This window comes from Homarus americanus, unplaced genomic scaffold, assembly GCF_018991925.1.
Source record: "Homarus americanus isolate GMGI-L3 unplaced genomic scaffold, GMGI_Hamer_2.0 scaffold31037, whole genome shotgun sequence".
Classification (NCBI taxonomy): Eukaryota; Metazoa; Arthropoda; class Malacostraca; order Decapoda; family Nephropidae; genus Homarus; species Homarus americanus.
The window spans coordinates 12,778,414-12,796,640 of record NW_024722227.1 but is presented as its reverse complement, the minus strand read 5'-3'; the positions used below and the strand labels follow the sequence as shown (position 1 = coordinate 12,796,640).

At 40.2% G+C, this 18,227-nt stretch overlaps 1 protein-coding gene across 1 annotated transcript in view; it reads left to right on the top strand.

Moving 5' to 3' along the window:
• LOC121862389 (rho-related BTB domain-containing protein 1-like) overlaps nt 1–18,227 on the top strand; it is a gene marked incomplete in the record, with an annotated part of 135,601 nt that overhangs the window by 37,816 nt on the left and 79,558 nt on the right. Inside the window, 6 exon segments of the mRNA XM_042360655.1 lie at nt 1,799–1,902; nt 2,913–3,110; nt 5,128–5,335; nt 5,714–5,877; nt 7,594–7,690; nt 16,949–17,043. Of these exon segments, the coding sequence (XP_042216589.1) occupies nt 1,799–1,902; nt 2,913–3,110; nt 5,128–5,335; nt 5,714–5,877; nt 7,594–7,690; nt 16,949–17,043 (866 nt within the window).

The following is an 18,227-nucleotide window of genomic DNA, read 5'->3' as shown; positions in this document are numbered from 1 at the left end:
TACATGCTTCATCCCAGAAACGGAAAAATACCTTGCTTCCAAGAAGATGGAATTTAAGGTGCTGTTATTGATAGACAATGCACCAGGCCACCCAGAAAGTTTGCAGTTTAGCCATCCAGGTGTAGAGGTGGTGTTCCTACCCTCTAACACCACTTCTCTGATTCAACCCCTCAATCAGGGTGTAATACGCACCTTCAAGGCATATTACACCCTACGCTCTTTTGGTCTTATCTGTAGTGCTATGGACGCAGACCCTGACCTTGATGTTAGCAATTGTTGGAAGGAGTACAGCAATGCAGACTGCATTATCAAAATCTGTGAATCATTCAATGACCTCAAACCAGAGACAGTGAATGCTTGTTGGTGAACCTTATGGCCTGAGTGTGTTAATAACTTTCAAGGATTTCCGTCCATACTAAAGGATGTGAATGACATTGTGAGCAATCCGCGTCATTTGGTTTGTGGGCATGGCCGCTGAATACATGGAAGAGCTGATTGATGGGCATGAAGAGGAACTGACAGAAGAGGACTTGGAAGAATTGGTAAAAAGTGCTGAAGAAGATGAAGAGGAAGAAATCATAGAATTGCAACAAGAAGGTTGGGGTGAATAATTTTGTGAACTATTTCAATAGGTGAAGGTGGTAATGATTTCATTGTTGACCACGACCCTTCCATGGAACGGAGCCTTAAGATCGTCCGAGAAATCAACCAAGTTTGGGTTCCCTACCAGAAAATGTTCAAAGACCTCAAAGCCAAGAGGAAACGACTACCAATCACAATGTTTTTCAAGAAAGAACCAGCCGCTCGCCCAGCTGATTCGTTTCCTTCACCTACTCGGTCAGCTGCTACCGCCGCTTCAACGCCCACCTCCCCGCCACATGCCAACCCACCACCCGCCTCTCTGCCATGCTCCTCTCCACCACCCGCCTGTCCACCAACCACCACTGCATCATTCTCTTCCAACAGTGATCTTGATGATCTCCCTATGCTTCAGTAACCAGATTTCTCCCTACTGTACAGTACACTTCATCAAGCTCCAAACTTTTACATATGAATGTAAGAAGTATTGGTGACTTTAGTTTCTCATACACAGTATAGGTATACAATAATGCATTAAGGTAGTATAAGTTGCTATTTGCGGTTTTGCATATTTGTGCCATTCCTTGGAACCTAACCCCTGCAAATAGCAAGGGTTTACTGTAACTCCATTTTCTCCACTATATTCAGCACCTTCCTTACCTTGGCAGGCATGCCAATAGAGTCTCCAGCAGGTGCAGGGTGTTTACAAGGCATGGTGAGAGAGTAGCAAAAGGCAGTATAGATACATAAACAACAAAGCTCTTCGTGGGCTGGCAGTGTGGGTAACAGTGAGGGTGAGGAAGTGTGGAACACCTCCACTCCACTGCAGAGACCCCTCACTGCCAGTAGTGGAAGTTGTCACTCGTGATGAACAAACTCCCTCCCCAAGCAACTGTAATGCAATCCACAGAGGGGCAAGGGACACGATGTTCAAACCTGCGAAGTTTAAGGGTTTACTGTGTCACATCTTGCTTATTACCAAATTGTTTTTTACATTGATAAACTAGAAATGACTCAAATGGTTTTTCACTAGAGCACACTTCCTGACTCCTATGTTACAAATGAATGAAGTACAGTATTGCAGGATATATGTTTTTCTGCTTATAGATATTTTCAATGACTTCACAAACATTTTATTTCTATTGCACAGAGTTGGCTTTAGTCATGAATGTTAGCATTTTCATCTCGCAAAAATTTTCAAAAGGAATTTGTATTTCAGGTTTTGGAGCGATCCTGCGTGGTAGTTGACGGTGTGAATGTTTCCCTCCGTTTATGGGACACTTTTGGGGACCATGACAAAGATCGACGTTTTGCCTATGGCAGGTAAGGATTGTGAGACAAACAAGGGATGTTCCTGTGTTATAGTGGGAGATGGGGTTAAATGTTAAGATGTTACAGTTTATTTACTGTACAGTAGTATTGCGCTTGAAAAATATGGAACCATAGGAAATTCTTTGCCACTCAGATTGAAAGCCAAGTCTTCAACAACCATGCTAAAACATAGTTGCTTCATGATCAAATGTCATTACACCTTTTCACATATCTGTTGAGACATTTTCACATAACTATTTGACAAATTTTATAACCAAATGACAGAACACATATCGAATGACAATCTAAAATAACTGTTCGTTAATGCTAACGGAAGTGATTAACATAAGTTATGAAGTTGACAGACGTGAACAATAAACCGACAGTCTACATATAGTTTGAGAATGTAACAATTGGAGAATGACATACCACCAACAGTTATTTTAGATTGTCATTCGATATGTGTTCTGTCTTTCGGTTATGAAATTTGTCAAATAGTTATGTAACAATGTCTCAACGGATATGTGAAAAGGTGTAATTATAAAATAAACCTCACCACTTACTGGAACATAATTTCCTATGGGACTATTAATTTGTCTTTACATGCTTTTGTTTAGGATGGTACTTTTTAGGAACATGTCTGTTGTTAACATAGGAATTCTAAGGAACATAATCTATGAATTGAGGAATTCTTGTATTGCTAGTAATGGGATGCGCAGGGGCATACCCAGGATTCTGTTATGGGGGGTTCCCAGATTGTCCGAATATAAATAGATACAGGGCGAGCGCAACAAGCTGAGCTTATGACTTGACATGACCCAAAATTCCGCACACAAGTATGTCTTATAATCAAGCTGCTTGTGTTTGACCGCATTAAGATTAAATATGACAGGTAAGGAGGGAGATGATGGCAGATCAAAGACACTTAGATGAGCAGCGTGGGCTTCGAGGGGGTTTCCCGGGCAACCAGGAAACCCCCCTGGATACGCCCCTGATGCTCATTATAACATTTGTTATTGCAGATCCGATGTGGTGCTGCTTTGTTTCTCAGTTGCAAATCCGGTGTCTTTACGGAACTGCCGGGTAATGTGGTACCCGGAGATTCGACGGTTTTGCCCCAACACACCAATTCTTCTTGTAGGCTGTAAGAATGACCTTAGGTACATCTGCAAAGATGAGCAATACCTTAGCTACTGTCAAGACAGATCACCTCTAGTCAGGTAAGTGATAGAATAACTTCAGATTAAAAAGAAATAAAATATAATTTTGTTAGAGCTTTAAGGGTTGATATAAGAACATAAATGTTACCCCTCTTGTACATGGTTCTTTATTTGAGTCGGCTGTATGCTGCTCACACAACTCATGGCCTTTGCTACCCTGGAATACGGTACAGTGGTCCCTCGGTTAACGAATGCCTCGGTTAACGAAATTTCGGTTAACGAATTACCCTCCATAAGAATATTCAATTCAGTTAACGGAAAAATTTCGGTTAACGAATTCCTTACGAATTCCTCTCACATTGTTTTCGCTTGCTCACCAATACAGTAATCGGTTCTAGGGCTTAAATTCGTTCCCATTTGAGTAAATATCAGTAATTTTCCAAGTTTTATATTAAAATTATTAGTAATTTTAACAATTATTTTACATAATTGAAGTACAGGAAACTAGTTTTTTGTGCGCCAAACAGCCACTCAACTCACCAAACAGGCGCCAGTTTGTATCTCTGGTCAGTAGAGGTAACATCTTGCTTGAGACTCTCTTGAACATGAACTATTTTTACGTTTTTACCGTACAATTATTGGTCATTCTGAAGTTTATTTTATTGTATTGACAATATATAGTGCAGTGCAGTGTTGATTTAAAGAAAATAATTTTGAATTACACCTAGTGAACTTAAAATTTTATGGGTGAAATGACGGCATGATGCATGGGGTGATTTCTCTTCCACCCCCACTTCCTTCTCTTCTCCCTTCTCCTCCACCCCCACTTCTAATTCCCATCATCATCATCATCAACCAGGAGCCTTCTACATACACACCTCAAAGTAAGTGTACTGTACTTCACTGCCTTTTTTTTTTACTTTGTATGTAATTTTCGGTGAGCTGGAACCAATTACCCAAAATCCCATTGAAACAATGGTTTCGGCTAACAAAATTTTCAGTTAACGAACGACCTTTTGGAACGAATTGTGTTCGTTAACCGAGGGACCACTGTATAGAGACTGAATTTTTTTCATCTATATGGCCTTCACTCCAATGTATATTTAAAGGAAGGTTGTCATACTGTACTGGTAGAATCTACTGTAGATTTCTGTTACCGTACTGTTTTTTTTTTTTTTTTTTTTTAGGTAATAAGACATTATGTTTCTTAGGGGAAATTTAAATACAAGTGTGTACTAAATACAAGACACACTTAAGACCCACTATAGCACTGAAATATCGGAGTATATACTCCCTGAAATATCACAGTATGTACAGTCTCGTTCAAGATTCTTCGAACACTGCTGGAGACAGCTGGCAACTCAATTTCGTTTGTTCATTATAGTACGTAGTATAATATAATACGAAACAACAAAGCCCAACCATCAATTAAGCAATAGGAAACTAAGTACTTTAGTACTATAGTAAACAAACGGCCTGAGTTGCCAGCTGTCTCCACCAGTGTTCGAAGAATCTTGAACGAGACTGTACCTGTAGTTTATTCTAAACATTCCCACCCTCTAGTATTCTCTTCTTTTCTCTTGTTAATAGATTTTTTGTAAACTTCTTTTTTCAAGTGTTCTTAAAAATTTGACATCCATTACTTGGGTCTTCTTACATATTCAGGCAAATATAATTAGTTTGCATTTGTTTCTAACATTTATTATATGACATTTATCACATCCTAAGTTAACTCTGTTTCTTTTGTGGCTGTGTTGTTTACTTAAGAACTTAACTGAAAATGGAACACAGTTCAGGATCATACTTCTCTGCACATAACAATTACATAGAGGTAGTTCATTCATACTTATTAAGATATACAGAGAGAACAGGCTGTGTATTATAACTATACAAATATGTTATTCTACCAATATTTTGATCCAAGACTGTAGTTCTACAGGTATATAAAATACTTTACTCACAATCATTAAAACTAATAAATTTTAGGAAGATTCCATTTGTATTTTGCTATTTTACCTACTGTATTTGTAAATACTAGATTTTAATAACTTTTGTTACTATTATTTTAATTCATTAGAGCTGTACGTGAGTGTGACCTGGTAATGCCATGTGAAGGTCGTGCAGTTGCTCGAGAAATTGGTGTCGAATATTATGAGACATCGGTGCTTACTTACTTTGGAGTAAATGAAATATTTGATAATGTTATCAGAGCCGCCCTCATATCCCGGAGACAACAGCGCTTCTGGATGACAAACCTCAAGCGTGTCCAGCGACCTACTTTACAGGTATGTTGAGTTTTAGTAATGAACTACCTTATGTGTGTCTCTCATTTTTGCATATAGAATGCTGACATGAATTGTGTGAAAAAACTTAATTTGAAGCAGAAAAATATTTATAAAAAATAAAAAAAAATAGGAAAATTAATATATTTTAAAAATTTTATAATAAGTTGCAAGGAAATAATGTATTACAGTACTGGTATATTTTTTCCCATGAGTTACATTATTAAATTGTATTTAGAATGAGAATTCTGCTGTACAGTACTTGGTCATATGTCAAGGGCCTCCATCATTTCTTCCTCATTACAAGAATTGTGATACATATATGCAATGACATCCTTTTATTCAAATTTTCACTGATTAAGTTACAAATTGGAATTGCAGGTGCCTTTCTGCCCGCCCAAGCCCAAGGTCCAGGAGCCCTCACAAGTGGTGAGCAACATGCGTGAGGATCTCCATGGTCTCCTCTCCTGTGCCGCCTTCACTGATCTGGTGCTGGTAGCTGGGGGCAGCACCACTGGGGGCGGTACCATAGTCCATGCTCATAGGTAGGCTCTCATTCAGATATTTATATTTTCTTGTGAAGAGATTTCCTTCTTTTGAACCTTTTCAGTAATATATGGATTACAGTAAATGTCTGTCTGTTTATTGATTCCTAATATGCCAGTCATGTTTAATTCCAGTATTACTCAGGCATAATTTCCTTTGAGCAACACTTGTCATTCAAACCAGCTCCTTTGAGCAGACATAATAAACCACCAAGTTTCTTTCATTTGTTTATGCTCACCATGAATGGCAGTGTCCTGCACAATGGCACTCAGTCTGAGTTCTTCCCCAACCAAACCGGGGTTAAACAAGGATGTGTACTGGCACCAACTCTCTTTTCCATTTTCTTGGCTGCCTTCCTTACTCGTGCTAGTGCCAATTTAGCCAGCGGGGTGGACATCGAGTACCGGGTGAAGGTGGGTCTTTTCAACATAAGATGACTCCAGGCAAGAACAAAGGTGTTGGCAGCTTCCATTACTGAACTTCAGTATGCAGATGAACTCACTCTTGTTGCTCACACTGAATGCAACCTCAAGGAGATCCTGAACAGCTACGCAGATATGTATGCACACTTCGGCCTTGAGGTGAATGTATGCAAGACTCGGATTCTCTTTCAACCTGCCCCTGGTTCAGACACACCTCCACCATCCATCCAGCTTAACGGTACTACCCTCTCTAATGTTACCCACTTTTGGTATCTCGGCTCCCACCCGTCCACCACCGCAGACATCGATGAAGAGATTCAGCATCAGATCAGATGTGCATCTCAAGCCTTTGGCAGACTCCGAAACCGTTTCTTCAGCTGTAGTGAGCTGAAATTATCTACAAAAGTTACACCTATATTGAGCAGGGGTCCTCCCCGCCATGCTATATGGCAGCGAGACATGGGTCACATAAAGGAGGCACCTCAAGGCACTTGAAAACTTTCACCAACGTAGTCTACTTTCCATCCTCCGAGTTTGCTGGGAAGACAAGAGAACAAATGTCAGCAATCCTTGCTGACACCAACTGTAGGAGCATCGAGGCTACCATTATTCATGAACAACTACACTGGACTAGCCATGTTACCCGCATGGACGGCAGTAGACTGCCAAAGTAGCTACTTTACAGACCTAACGAATAGTAAACGTAACTCCGGCGGGCAACTGAAAAGGTATAAGGATAGTCTTAAGACAAACCTGAAAAAGTGCCAAATCGACCCCCTCGCCTGGGAGTCGATTACTCCACATCGCAACGCTTGGAGAAGCACCTCACGAGAAGGTGTCAATACTTAAGAGTTAGCCCGATTGCAAACCGAGGCAGACAAGTGCCAATGCCGGAAAGACGCTGCCACCGCCCCTCCCTCACACGATGTAGCCCCCCACATGTGCAACATCTGTGAACAACACTGCTTGTCCCATATCAGCCTCTTTAGTCACCTCAAAACTCACCAATATAGGTGACATCCCTAATAACTCATATCATTGTATCATAGCTGGATGATCTTCATACTCGATCCCGAGTGACAGCAAAGTACCCTGTAGTAGTAGTAGTAGTGTGTGTGTTACAGTATCTTAATAGTTGATCAACAGAATTCATAAATGACTCCAGTACTCATTCAGAGATTGTTCAAATATTTATGTGTATATGAGGGTATGCATTTTTGTTTATGTAATGGGGTAATATTTTGCAGCATAAGAAAAAAGTTCATGGAACTTTTATTGCTCTTTTTGTTTCAGGTTCTTGGTGGCTGCTGCATCAACTGCCTTCCACAAGCTGCTCATGACTGACCTCTCTGACTGTGTAGCCACACGACGTAGTTCAGACTCCAGCATGGTGAGTTGTCTGTAAAGATGCACTCTTGCAAGACTTTTCCTGTTTTAGAGTAGGGTGCCTGGAGTTAAGAGAAGCATAAACCCTCTTATCAGTCTTTGTCTTTCATTTTTTTTTAGGCCTCGGGCGACGTTCTGGAACGTCCGACCAGCACGCCCCGGGTGACGTTCCAGAACGTCCACCTATTTCCTTTTTTTTTCTTCGATTTATTCCGAGGGGTGCTGCCAGCAGCACCCTAACCCGGGGCTTAAGGGTTAATAGTTGTGTTCTGCTATGTTGTTCTCCTTCTGAAGCACAAGCCCAAGATTTCTGTCTTGTTTACTGCTGTTTGTACAACCTACCATCACTTGTCGACAGTACTTTCATCCCTACAAATACATTGGCTCCCTGCTTTCTGGTTATGAATGCACATTTTAGTTTCCTTGATATCCACTCCCCTTGTATCCAGTACCTCCTTTACCTCATATCTCCATCTCCTTGGGCTTCCTTCATCTCTCCTTTAACCCACTTTGAAACAATCTATTTTTTTTATAGATCTCTCATTTTCTGTTCTCTTATTATGTCGAAGATCCGGATCCGGGAAATCCAAATTTCAGAAGATCCGGACAAAAATTTTTGGGGTTCTGGGCTAAGAAGCCTCCTAGAAGTTTCCCTAAGAAATATTCCCAAACCATAGCAAAGAACATTTTAGGGCCATGGACACTGCTTTACCCGTCAGTTGCTTGGACATAGGTGCCTGAGCAGGTGGGAAACATAAACAGAGTTGACAATTGTTGTTTGTGGGAATATTATTTCATTCACTCTAGTAATGATACAATGTTTCTTATTATGTTATCATAGGTAAATGTATGGTTTATATATGGTAATTTGTTTATCACTGCATTAGTACTGTATTTTTGGTTTCTTATATCATTTATTATTCGCAAGAAAATTCGGACAATCGGCTTTTCCGGACAGGTGGCCCCCCTTTTAGCCCGGATCTTCGAGGGTTCACTGTATATGTCATTTCATATGTATGTCACTAACAAATATAGCAAGAAATTTTCATTATAAAGGAATACCTCACTATTCTCAAACCCACTTATTCGTTCGCAATTGATATTTTAATCTCCACATTCAATATTTGCAAAGCGAATTAGAAAAAATAATATCCGTGGAAATGGCACATTGCCATAAAATAAGAAAAATGAAGAGCATGGGTTTGTATGTGTGTGAAGTGAATGTTCTAGGTCTTTTAACCGCTGATTCCGTCTGGGTTAATGAGGCCGGAACATGTATGTTATATAGGGTTTTAGTAGCGAAACCCAATTGTCTGTTATCCATTTATTTAGGAACTATCTAGGATACAGTTCCAAGTGTATATCACCGTAACTTATCACTGTAGCTATGAGTGTTAAGAGGAGGACGGAGGCTATGTTAAATAGTCCTGAAAAATATGTCCGGTTGGTGTGAGGGGTAACAATGCCCATGAATAGGAACCCATCGAGGGAGAACGGAAATATGTACGTCGTCCTCCCTCGAGGGAAGACGGAACCATCCAAGATGGCTCTCAATAACGTCAAGGATATCAAACTACTGCCCGCATTAGGTGGCCAGAGAGCCGGCTACTTAGTGCCTTAGCTCAGCGCAATATGACACGGCTTCCCGTGGGCACACCTTATCACGTTCTCTGAACATGCTACCTCATAGCTAGTGGAAAATTACAGAGGGTGAGGGAGTATATAAATCAAATGTAATTAACCCATTTATATAATACTTCTGCCCATAAGACAGGAGCTATTACATCGCTCGGTCACACCATCCAAGCTCCGCGAGGACTAAACTAAACTCGCAGATAAACATCCTATACATAAGCCTAGCCATGTTACAGACATACGTGTAAACACTAAGCTGGGGACTCTGGAACCGTAGGCTCAGCAACTACTGGCGTCCTAGACTTAAGTGTCTTACGGGCTAGTATCTTATGTACAATGGCAAAATTGGATGATTCTGACTTAAAAGACAAACATTACTGCCAATATCAACACAATAGTGGAAATCGTTAACTTGGGTAAGCAAATCCCGTAATAACATGGTAGAAATAATCTTCGCCTACTTCGTGTTTAAGAATGCACCTTCTAAGCATTGTACAACTTTTGCTACTATAATCACGCTGGATGAATGAGTGTGTGGTGCTTGAGACTCTTCCGGTTAAACATTCATTTTTATGGAGAGCAATGGTACTGAGTTGTGAAGGGTTCTACACGGTATGGCTGAAAATTTCCAGTCTGTGATAATTTACTTTAGAACTATTATATTTTTATTTTGAAAAGATTTGTCTATGACATCATTAAAATATGCAGTTTGAAAATTATGAACATTATTATCCTTCCTGGGATCAAAAGAAAGTGTCCACATTTTCTATGTCTAAGGTTTGAAAATTTTTTTAGATACAAACCAAAGAAATAACCTTGTCCATCCATTTACAGGAAATTGATATAAATTATATTTAAAATAATTAAAATATCATTAGCTGAACAGGTGAAAAATAAATACTGGAAGTTATATTACGTCATTATATAGTAAAGTAAATAAGTAGAACACTTATAATACATGATAGTATAACCTACACGATGTCTAACAGTGTGAAGTTATGTCATCGAATATGTAAATGTGTGTATATATATTTAATGAATATCTAAATACCTATTTACGGAGGTGTTGGTCGTCGTTCTTCACAGTCGTAGCACAGCTGATCTCAGGTGGGGGGGGGGGGTGCGGGGTGCTTCAATCACCGTCGAGCTGTCTGTTGCTTATCTTCGTTGCGTAGCAACTGAGTGATGCTTCAAGATGGCGACAGGCAAGTCCACTTCACTCCAGGGAGTCCACTATCCACCAAAATTGTTGACTGCTGGTCTTGAGGTCACTGGATACGTCCAACACTGACGAGATGCTGCTCCTTCTGTGTGCCAAACCTTCAGAAGCCCTGTATATATAGGACTTGCTGGGGACACCTGGAGAGTGTACAATCCTCAGTCACGAACAGCCACAACAGTCTGCTTAAACAATGGTGTAAGGTTCAAGTGTTGCAAAACCTTGAAGCTCATAGGTATGTGGCAACACTCTAAGCTCCGGGCACAGGATGCTGAGTGCTGACCTCGGGAATTCTTCACCTCCACGCCTTGTTGCCAGACAGGGGTGTTGCCAACTTTCCATAAGATAGAAAGTCATCAATAACTCAGAATCGATTATTGGAAAAAAAAAATTTGTACACCTCTGTGGATGACAAAATAAAGGTCACCCAACTTATAATGCCTCACTACGGGATACCCTAATACACTTGGATGCAGATAACACGTCACTGTTTTTTGTTTTTCTGTTATCGTAAAACACTTATGACTTGTTTTGGAGAATGTGTATCTAGACCGGTTTGTCGTTATTCCTAACCACTTGCTGCCACCTTTGTTCAGTTTTTTTTTTTTTTGTAACAGATGTAACAGTAGTATAACGGTTTCTTTGTAGATCCGCTGCCATGACGTAGATAACAATTCTTCTTCTTGACCAGTATGCCACAGTAATGGGGAGAACATAATATCTCTACCTTTACCAACTGTGTATATGGTGAGATGACCGTTAGTGTGATATAACAGTTACTTGTGAAACTGTCATATATGTAACAACCTTCCTGGGTTGTCACCACTTGTAACAATCACTTGAGAAGCTATTTCGGATGGAGTTCCACTGTGTATTACCGTAGGTTCATCTCTGTAAAATATCTCAATGTAGCTATTGAGATGTTACGAGATGTAACATGAGATGGACGGAGGCTATGTTAAATAGCTCTTCTAAGTACGTCCTGTCGATACGATAGTTGAGTGAGGGTGAGTAGAGACCCCTCAAGGGAGAACAGAAATATATCCGACATCCTCCCTTGAGGGAAGACGGAACCATTCACGATGGCTCTTAATAACATCTTCCTCTCGTGAGTGATAATGAACTACTGCCCGCATTAGGTGGCCAGAGAGCCGGCTACTTAGTGCCTTAGCTCAGCGCAATATGACGCGGCTTCCCGTGGTCACACCTTATCACGTTCTCTGAACATGCTACCTCATAGCTAGTGGAAAGTTACAGAGGGTGAGAGAGTATATAAATCATATGTAATTAACCCATTTATATAATACTTCTGCCTATAAGACAGGAGCTATTACATGAACATATGTGTACTTGGCATGTGGGCAAGTTAGACTGTCCATGGTTACATCCCTCTAGCTCTCCCACTACAAGGCCAAGCTGTGTTATTTTTAACCTCGCAATTTCGGGTAGATACTGTATACTGTGAAGTATGTAATTTTTTTTTTTTTTTTTTTTACATTCACACAATTGTTCATACAGAATGTGCAAAATAAAAATTATATTACAGTATTATAAGGTCAAAAGCATAAAGAGAATAAACATTTCTTACGTCACCGGGTGTTTGTGTTCGTTTCATGGAAGGGGGAAGCGGGAGGGGGGTGCAGCATCAGGGATCTCAGCCTCCCCCTAACAGGCCAAGCTGTGAGTTGTGTTATTGTTATTTTTTAGCTCGTAATTTTGGGTACGTATACGTAATTTTTTTTACTCTGTTACATGCACACATAATCGTCCAACAGAATGTGAAAAAAAAAATATCATTAAGTCAAAAACATAAAGGGTATAAACATTTCTTACGTGCACGTGACTTTGAGTTAGCTTGTGGATCGTGGGTGGAGGAGGAGGGAGCAGTGTTCGGGGATCTCAACCGCTCAAGTGTCCTGTGTCCCACATGCAGTTAAACTGTTGCCAACTGGCAATGTGGTATTTTTTCATATGCTGTACTGTATTTATTAGTATAATTTTTATTTATTCCTCACATTTATTGGTATTACAGTATACATGCGACCCTGGTCCCTACTAGCTTTAGATAATGAGGAGTGTATATGCTGGCTGGGAACACATCCTCCCCTAATTACATTGTTTCTTATGGAAAAAATTGCCCCGATATTCACAAGTTTGTTATTCGCAATGACGTTTATAAATGCACCCTTTGAGATAAATGGGGTATTCTTATATGTCAATTGTTTTACATATACATCATCTGCATCATCCACTGTTTTATACTAATTTCCTGGATTCCTAAAATGCGATGCATAAATGGTGGTAAAACAATCTAATATGATGTAAAAGTAACCATATTAAATAATAAAAGTATCCTACAAGTGTTAACTTTCTACCACGCCAAAATACTGAACTGTACAACAGTCACCTCGCACATGACTGCTTGCTTATACCACTGTTATGTAAGTAACCACAGAATTTAAGGAAGTTACAGGGTGTCCTCGCTTAATGTCGGGGTTATGTTCCTTGAAACGCGACGTTATGCAAGACAACGTTAGTGGATCAATTTTCCCCATAAGAAATATATAAAATATAGGAGTTACATTCCCCAGCCTCCCTTTGCCCCATGAAAACAGTTACATATACAGAAAATCATTGCCATTGCTATAGAAAATAGTATATAGAACTACAGTACTCAGTTTGTATTGGTACTCACCGATGGGCGAGGTGTTAGAGCGAGTGTGTGGTGGGTAGTGGATCGAAGAAGGAGGATGGCAGGAGCGGAGGAGTATGGCGGGAGCGGAGGAGGAGGGCGGGAGAGGAGGAGGAGGAGGGTGGTGAGTCGCTGAGACTCTGCTGCTGCCTCCTCCTCCTCCTCTGACTGGGGTTCCTCCGCCACTGCTTGCTCCTCCTCCTTTGTTGGAGGGAATGTCTCGACAGCAAACGTATCTGAACTTGCAGCTTCACCAGTCATCTTTATGTTATGGAAGTTATACCGATGCTTAAATCGTTGAAACCAGCCTCAGCTGGCCGTAAAGGTCTCTTCCTTCGATCCTTCACCCTCTGTTTCCTTCATGCCGTCAAACATGGATCTGGTCTTATGCTGGATAACCATAAGGCTCACAGGAGCATTGCGTTGATTCTGGTCTTCCATCCACATTGCCAGCATTTTTTCCACCTACTCTATCACAGTGCTTCTAGTACGAGCCGTCTTAGTAGCACTCGGAGAAGAACCACTTCCAGCACTAACCTTAATCTTTTCAGCGTTGGTCAGGATAATACTCACCGTTGTGGGGGTTAGACCAAGCACAGCGGCTATGTCCACACCACGTTCCCCCTTTTCAAGTTGGGTTAATACATCCATTTTATAGCCAGGGTAATGGTCTTATGTTGCCTCTTTACTACACTAGCATCAGTAGCACTTGATGGGTGCTTGGAAGCCATTTTGAATGGTTAGAGTACAGTTTTAGAGCAAAAGCACTTAAGCACACTCGAATGATGTGAATTCGTAACAGAGACTGGCTTGGCGTCGCTTGGGGACGCTGTGACGTTCCGCGAGTGAGGGCAGCGCGCTGAGCCGAGAGAGCGTAGTGCGGCCAGACAAGAGCGGTTGATGCGCCGTAGAAAGTAGACTGTGGCGACGCAAAACGACATAGTATCGGATCACAGGGGATGTTAAATGAATTTTTGGTCTCTAAAGCTTAGCGACGTAGTACCAAAATAACGTTAAGTGGGACGACGTTAAGCGAGGACTTACTGTATTTCAGTGTACGGTGTGCCTTATGAATAAAGAAAATTCTTGTACTGAATACAGTTCTGTACAGTAATATAATTATATAAGATAATAAAAAAATAAGTGTGTCTGGGTGTATTGTGTATAGGAGAATAACGAGTCTAGAAATCACCATAACACATGAGTTCCTTCCCTGCTCCCTCAGTTCTAACAACACCGTGACCCCTTTAAAACATCCATATGCAATTTCACCATAATTCCCATATTATTTAGTCAAGCCACCATGTATTACTTAAGGTAATGAATAACATTGTTAGGAAGGTACAGTATCTCCATATCAGATATTATAAAGTATAATGACACCTGTTTTAAGCTGATTTGCTGAAAGCTCTCTCTCTCTAGGAACACATCCTGAACTTTGAAAGGGTTTTACTTTAATTCTGAAGGGGAAAAATTCCTCATTATAAAAGTTTCATTATAAGTCGCATTTCTCTGGAACACATCCCTCACATATAATGAAGACTCCCTGTACAACCTTGGCAAATCATTACACTGGGGAACACACTTTCGGTTGCATGAGTTCTGACACTTGATTCTGGTAGATTTGAGGTCACAGATTCTGAAAATGGCATTCGTTTGTGCAGATCAGGTCTAAATTCAGCAATCAGGCCTGTGCCCCATTCAGATGATGTTCCAAAGCCTATCTTCACTCAACTTGCTTCCTTTGAATCTGACAGTGAATATGACACTGAGGTCACAGAGGAGTCAACTAAAAGAAATAGTGACTCAGATTTTGCAGGCATATCAACAGAACCGCAAACATTTAGCCAAGCAGAACTCAATGACTTAGTTCGAGATCTGGGTCTGTCTAAAAAGCTGTCAGAATTGTTGGCTTCACGGTTAAAAGATAAAAACTTGCTGAAAATAGACACAAAGGTAACATTCTTTCGCAACAGAGAAAAGAACCTCTTACAGTTCTTTGATTCTAAATTTGACTTCGTCTACTGTTGTGATATTTCTGGATTAGTCACCGCGATGGGAGCTCCAGGTTATGATCCGAAAGAGTGGCGCCTCTTTATAGATAGCTCTAAGCGGAGTCTGAAGTGTGTTTTATTACATATAGGCAACATCTTTGGCGCAATACCCATAGGACACTCAGTACACCTGAAAGAAAAATATGAACACATCAAAACGGTTTTGGAGCTACTCAAATATGAAGAACACAAATGGATCATCTGTGTTGATCTAAAAATGGTCAATTTTTTGCTAGGACAGCAAGGTGGGTATACAAAATTTCCTTGCTTTATCTGCCTCTGGGACAGCAGAGCCAAAGACAGACACTGGATTCAGAAGGAATGGCCAGTTAGGGAAAGCCTCAATGTTGGGGAAAAGAACATCATTTATGAACCCCTAGTGGAACGTGAAAAAATTGTTTTCCCGCCCCTTCACATCAAGCTGGGCCTTATGAAACAGTTTGTCAAGGCGCTCGATACTGACAGTGACTGTTTTAAGTATCTGCGTGAAGTGTTCCCTGGTTTAACGCTAGAAAAACTCAAAGCAGGTATTTTCGACGGCCCTCAAATTAGGACGCTGATTAAAGACCAAGCCTTCACTCAATCCATGACTGATGTTGAGAGAAATGCATGGGGAGCATTCGTTTCTGTTGTAAGGAACTTTCTTGGAAACAGGAAATCAGAGGACTATAAAAAGCTCGTTGAATCTTTGATGGAAAGTTTCCATGTGTTAGGTTGCAACATGAGCATTAAGATGCATTCCCTGAACAGTCATCTTGAACTGTTTCCGGCAAACTTGGGGGACGTGAGTGATGAGCAAGGTGAACGCTTTCACCAGGATATCAAAGTCATGGAAGACAGCTATCAAGGTCGCTGGGACATTCACATGATGGCGGACTATTGCTGGAGCATTCAGCGAGACTGCACTGAGAGGCGATATTCAAGACAGTCCATTAAACGCAAGTTTGTGCCTGAATAAATCTGGCATAGTTCACAAAAGCAACTGATGAATCCAAAATATGCTTGTCAAGGTAAATAAAAGTAATTAAAAATTAATTCTAAGTGTTTGGTAATTCCTCTCTGTGTGCTGGTTTAGATTTTTAGCAGTAGTATATGGTAGTCTAACTATATATAGTAGTAAATGGTAGGTAACTCACCGCAACAAAACTAGACCCGATAGAAAAAAACCGGTGCCATATTTGAAATCAGTGACCTCAATTTACCCAGAAACAGGTCTCAAAATGTATGCAACTGACAAAAAGTTGAATTTTGTTCCCCAGTGATATTAGTTCTCTGTAATACTCCTTTTACTTCTACATATTATTTTCTAATACCTTCATTGTATTTATTTCACCCCATACATTACAGTACTTTCATGCAGATCATTTCCTTCACTTCCATAAGTCATGATCTGTGACAATTTTATCAAATACCCTGCAATGTGCCTATTGATTGATCATAAGCTTCAGAAAAGAGTTGGTAACATTAAGCGTAAGTAAATGGTAACAATAGAATTTTGGGAAAATATTTATGAGAATAAACAATGCAATCAAGAACATGCAAATAATTGTTTTTTTACTATAAGTGTGTAGCACCTGCACTATCTTAATACTGGACTGTACTGTAGCTCCAGCAGCCCTATACACTATTCAAGGTCTAAATCTTTTTTTACTTTTCTTACAGCTGAGTGGAACATTTGGTGACACAACTCTAGGGAACTTTAACTCAGATACAGAATGTCTTCTTGGTAATGATCATAATCAGCCACGGCCTGCGAGGTGAGTATAAAAATCATGTTTTTTGGTCTACTTTGATATGCTTTTCAACATGCAAAGTGATTGAACTGAATTTGTGTCTTGTAATCAGAGTTTTTGTTCGAGTTGCTTCTATGCCCTGTACAGTACTTGAACAGAAAGGGCTTCATTGTTTATAGTGCAAAGGACACTAGATATGAAGAAGGAAAAAATTATATGTATAATGCCGTATAGCAATCTTCTTGTCCAGCATGAGTCTGTGCATGGACAGACGGAGAAATTTTGCTTTTGATCATATTTGTAATTGGGGCATAACACATTCTTTATTTCATGCGCACAATTTACACTTCTGGGTGCTGGGTTTGAACTAAGGCCACCATGATTTGTAGCCAGGCAGCTAGTCCATTGCACCAGATGGGCTTAAAAGCTATACCACCTATATTGACAACACTATTGTGCTGGAAATCTGATTAAAAGCTGTCTGGAACCCATCTGTGGGCAGACTACCCCAACCCTCTCAGGCCCACAGTGCTGGACGGGGAACGTTGAGTTCAAGTTAGTAGTTAATGTGAGGTAGCTTTTAAGCCCATCATGGTCCAGTGGATTAGCTGCCTCACTACCAACTGTTTACAATGATTTACTTGTGTATAATACTGTACAGGTTCTGATATATCTTTATTTCATGCTGCAGATCAGTTATAACCCCTCAAAATTAATAGAATGAATTGAACTCTATTGCCTGTTAAGAGCATTTTTGGAAGAGAGAATTAGCTCTAAATTAATAGAATGAATTGAACTCTATTGCCTGTTAAGAGCATTTTTGTAAGAGAGAATTAGCTCTATTCATCCCCTGGGCATAAAAGGAATCCATGGACCAATGGAGAAAGTCCACTGCATTAATAGAACTTGTGGAATACAGGGTTAAAACAATCACCTTGAAGGTTCTTAACACCCTTGATAACATTACCATTGGCTTCATATCACAGAAGGGTCAAAATCTAGGAAGGTGTAATATCTTCCCTTCAGTTTGATGACCCAGTAATCCTATCTGCTGAATGTTAATAAGCCTGAGGCCTTTTACCTGTCATACACTTTCCACACTCATTAAATTTACAGTAGTAAAAAATGCTGTGTGAAGTCCTCTTGTTTAGAGCACCCCAATGGGATATATATTAAAAAAACAAAAACAAAAACAGACAGACAGAGGA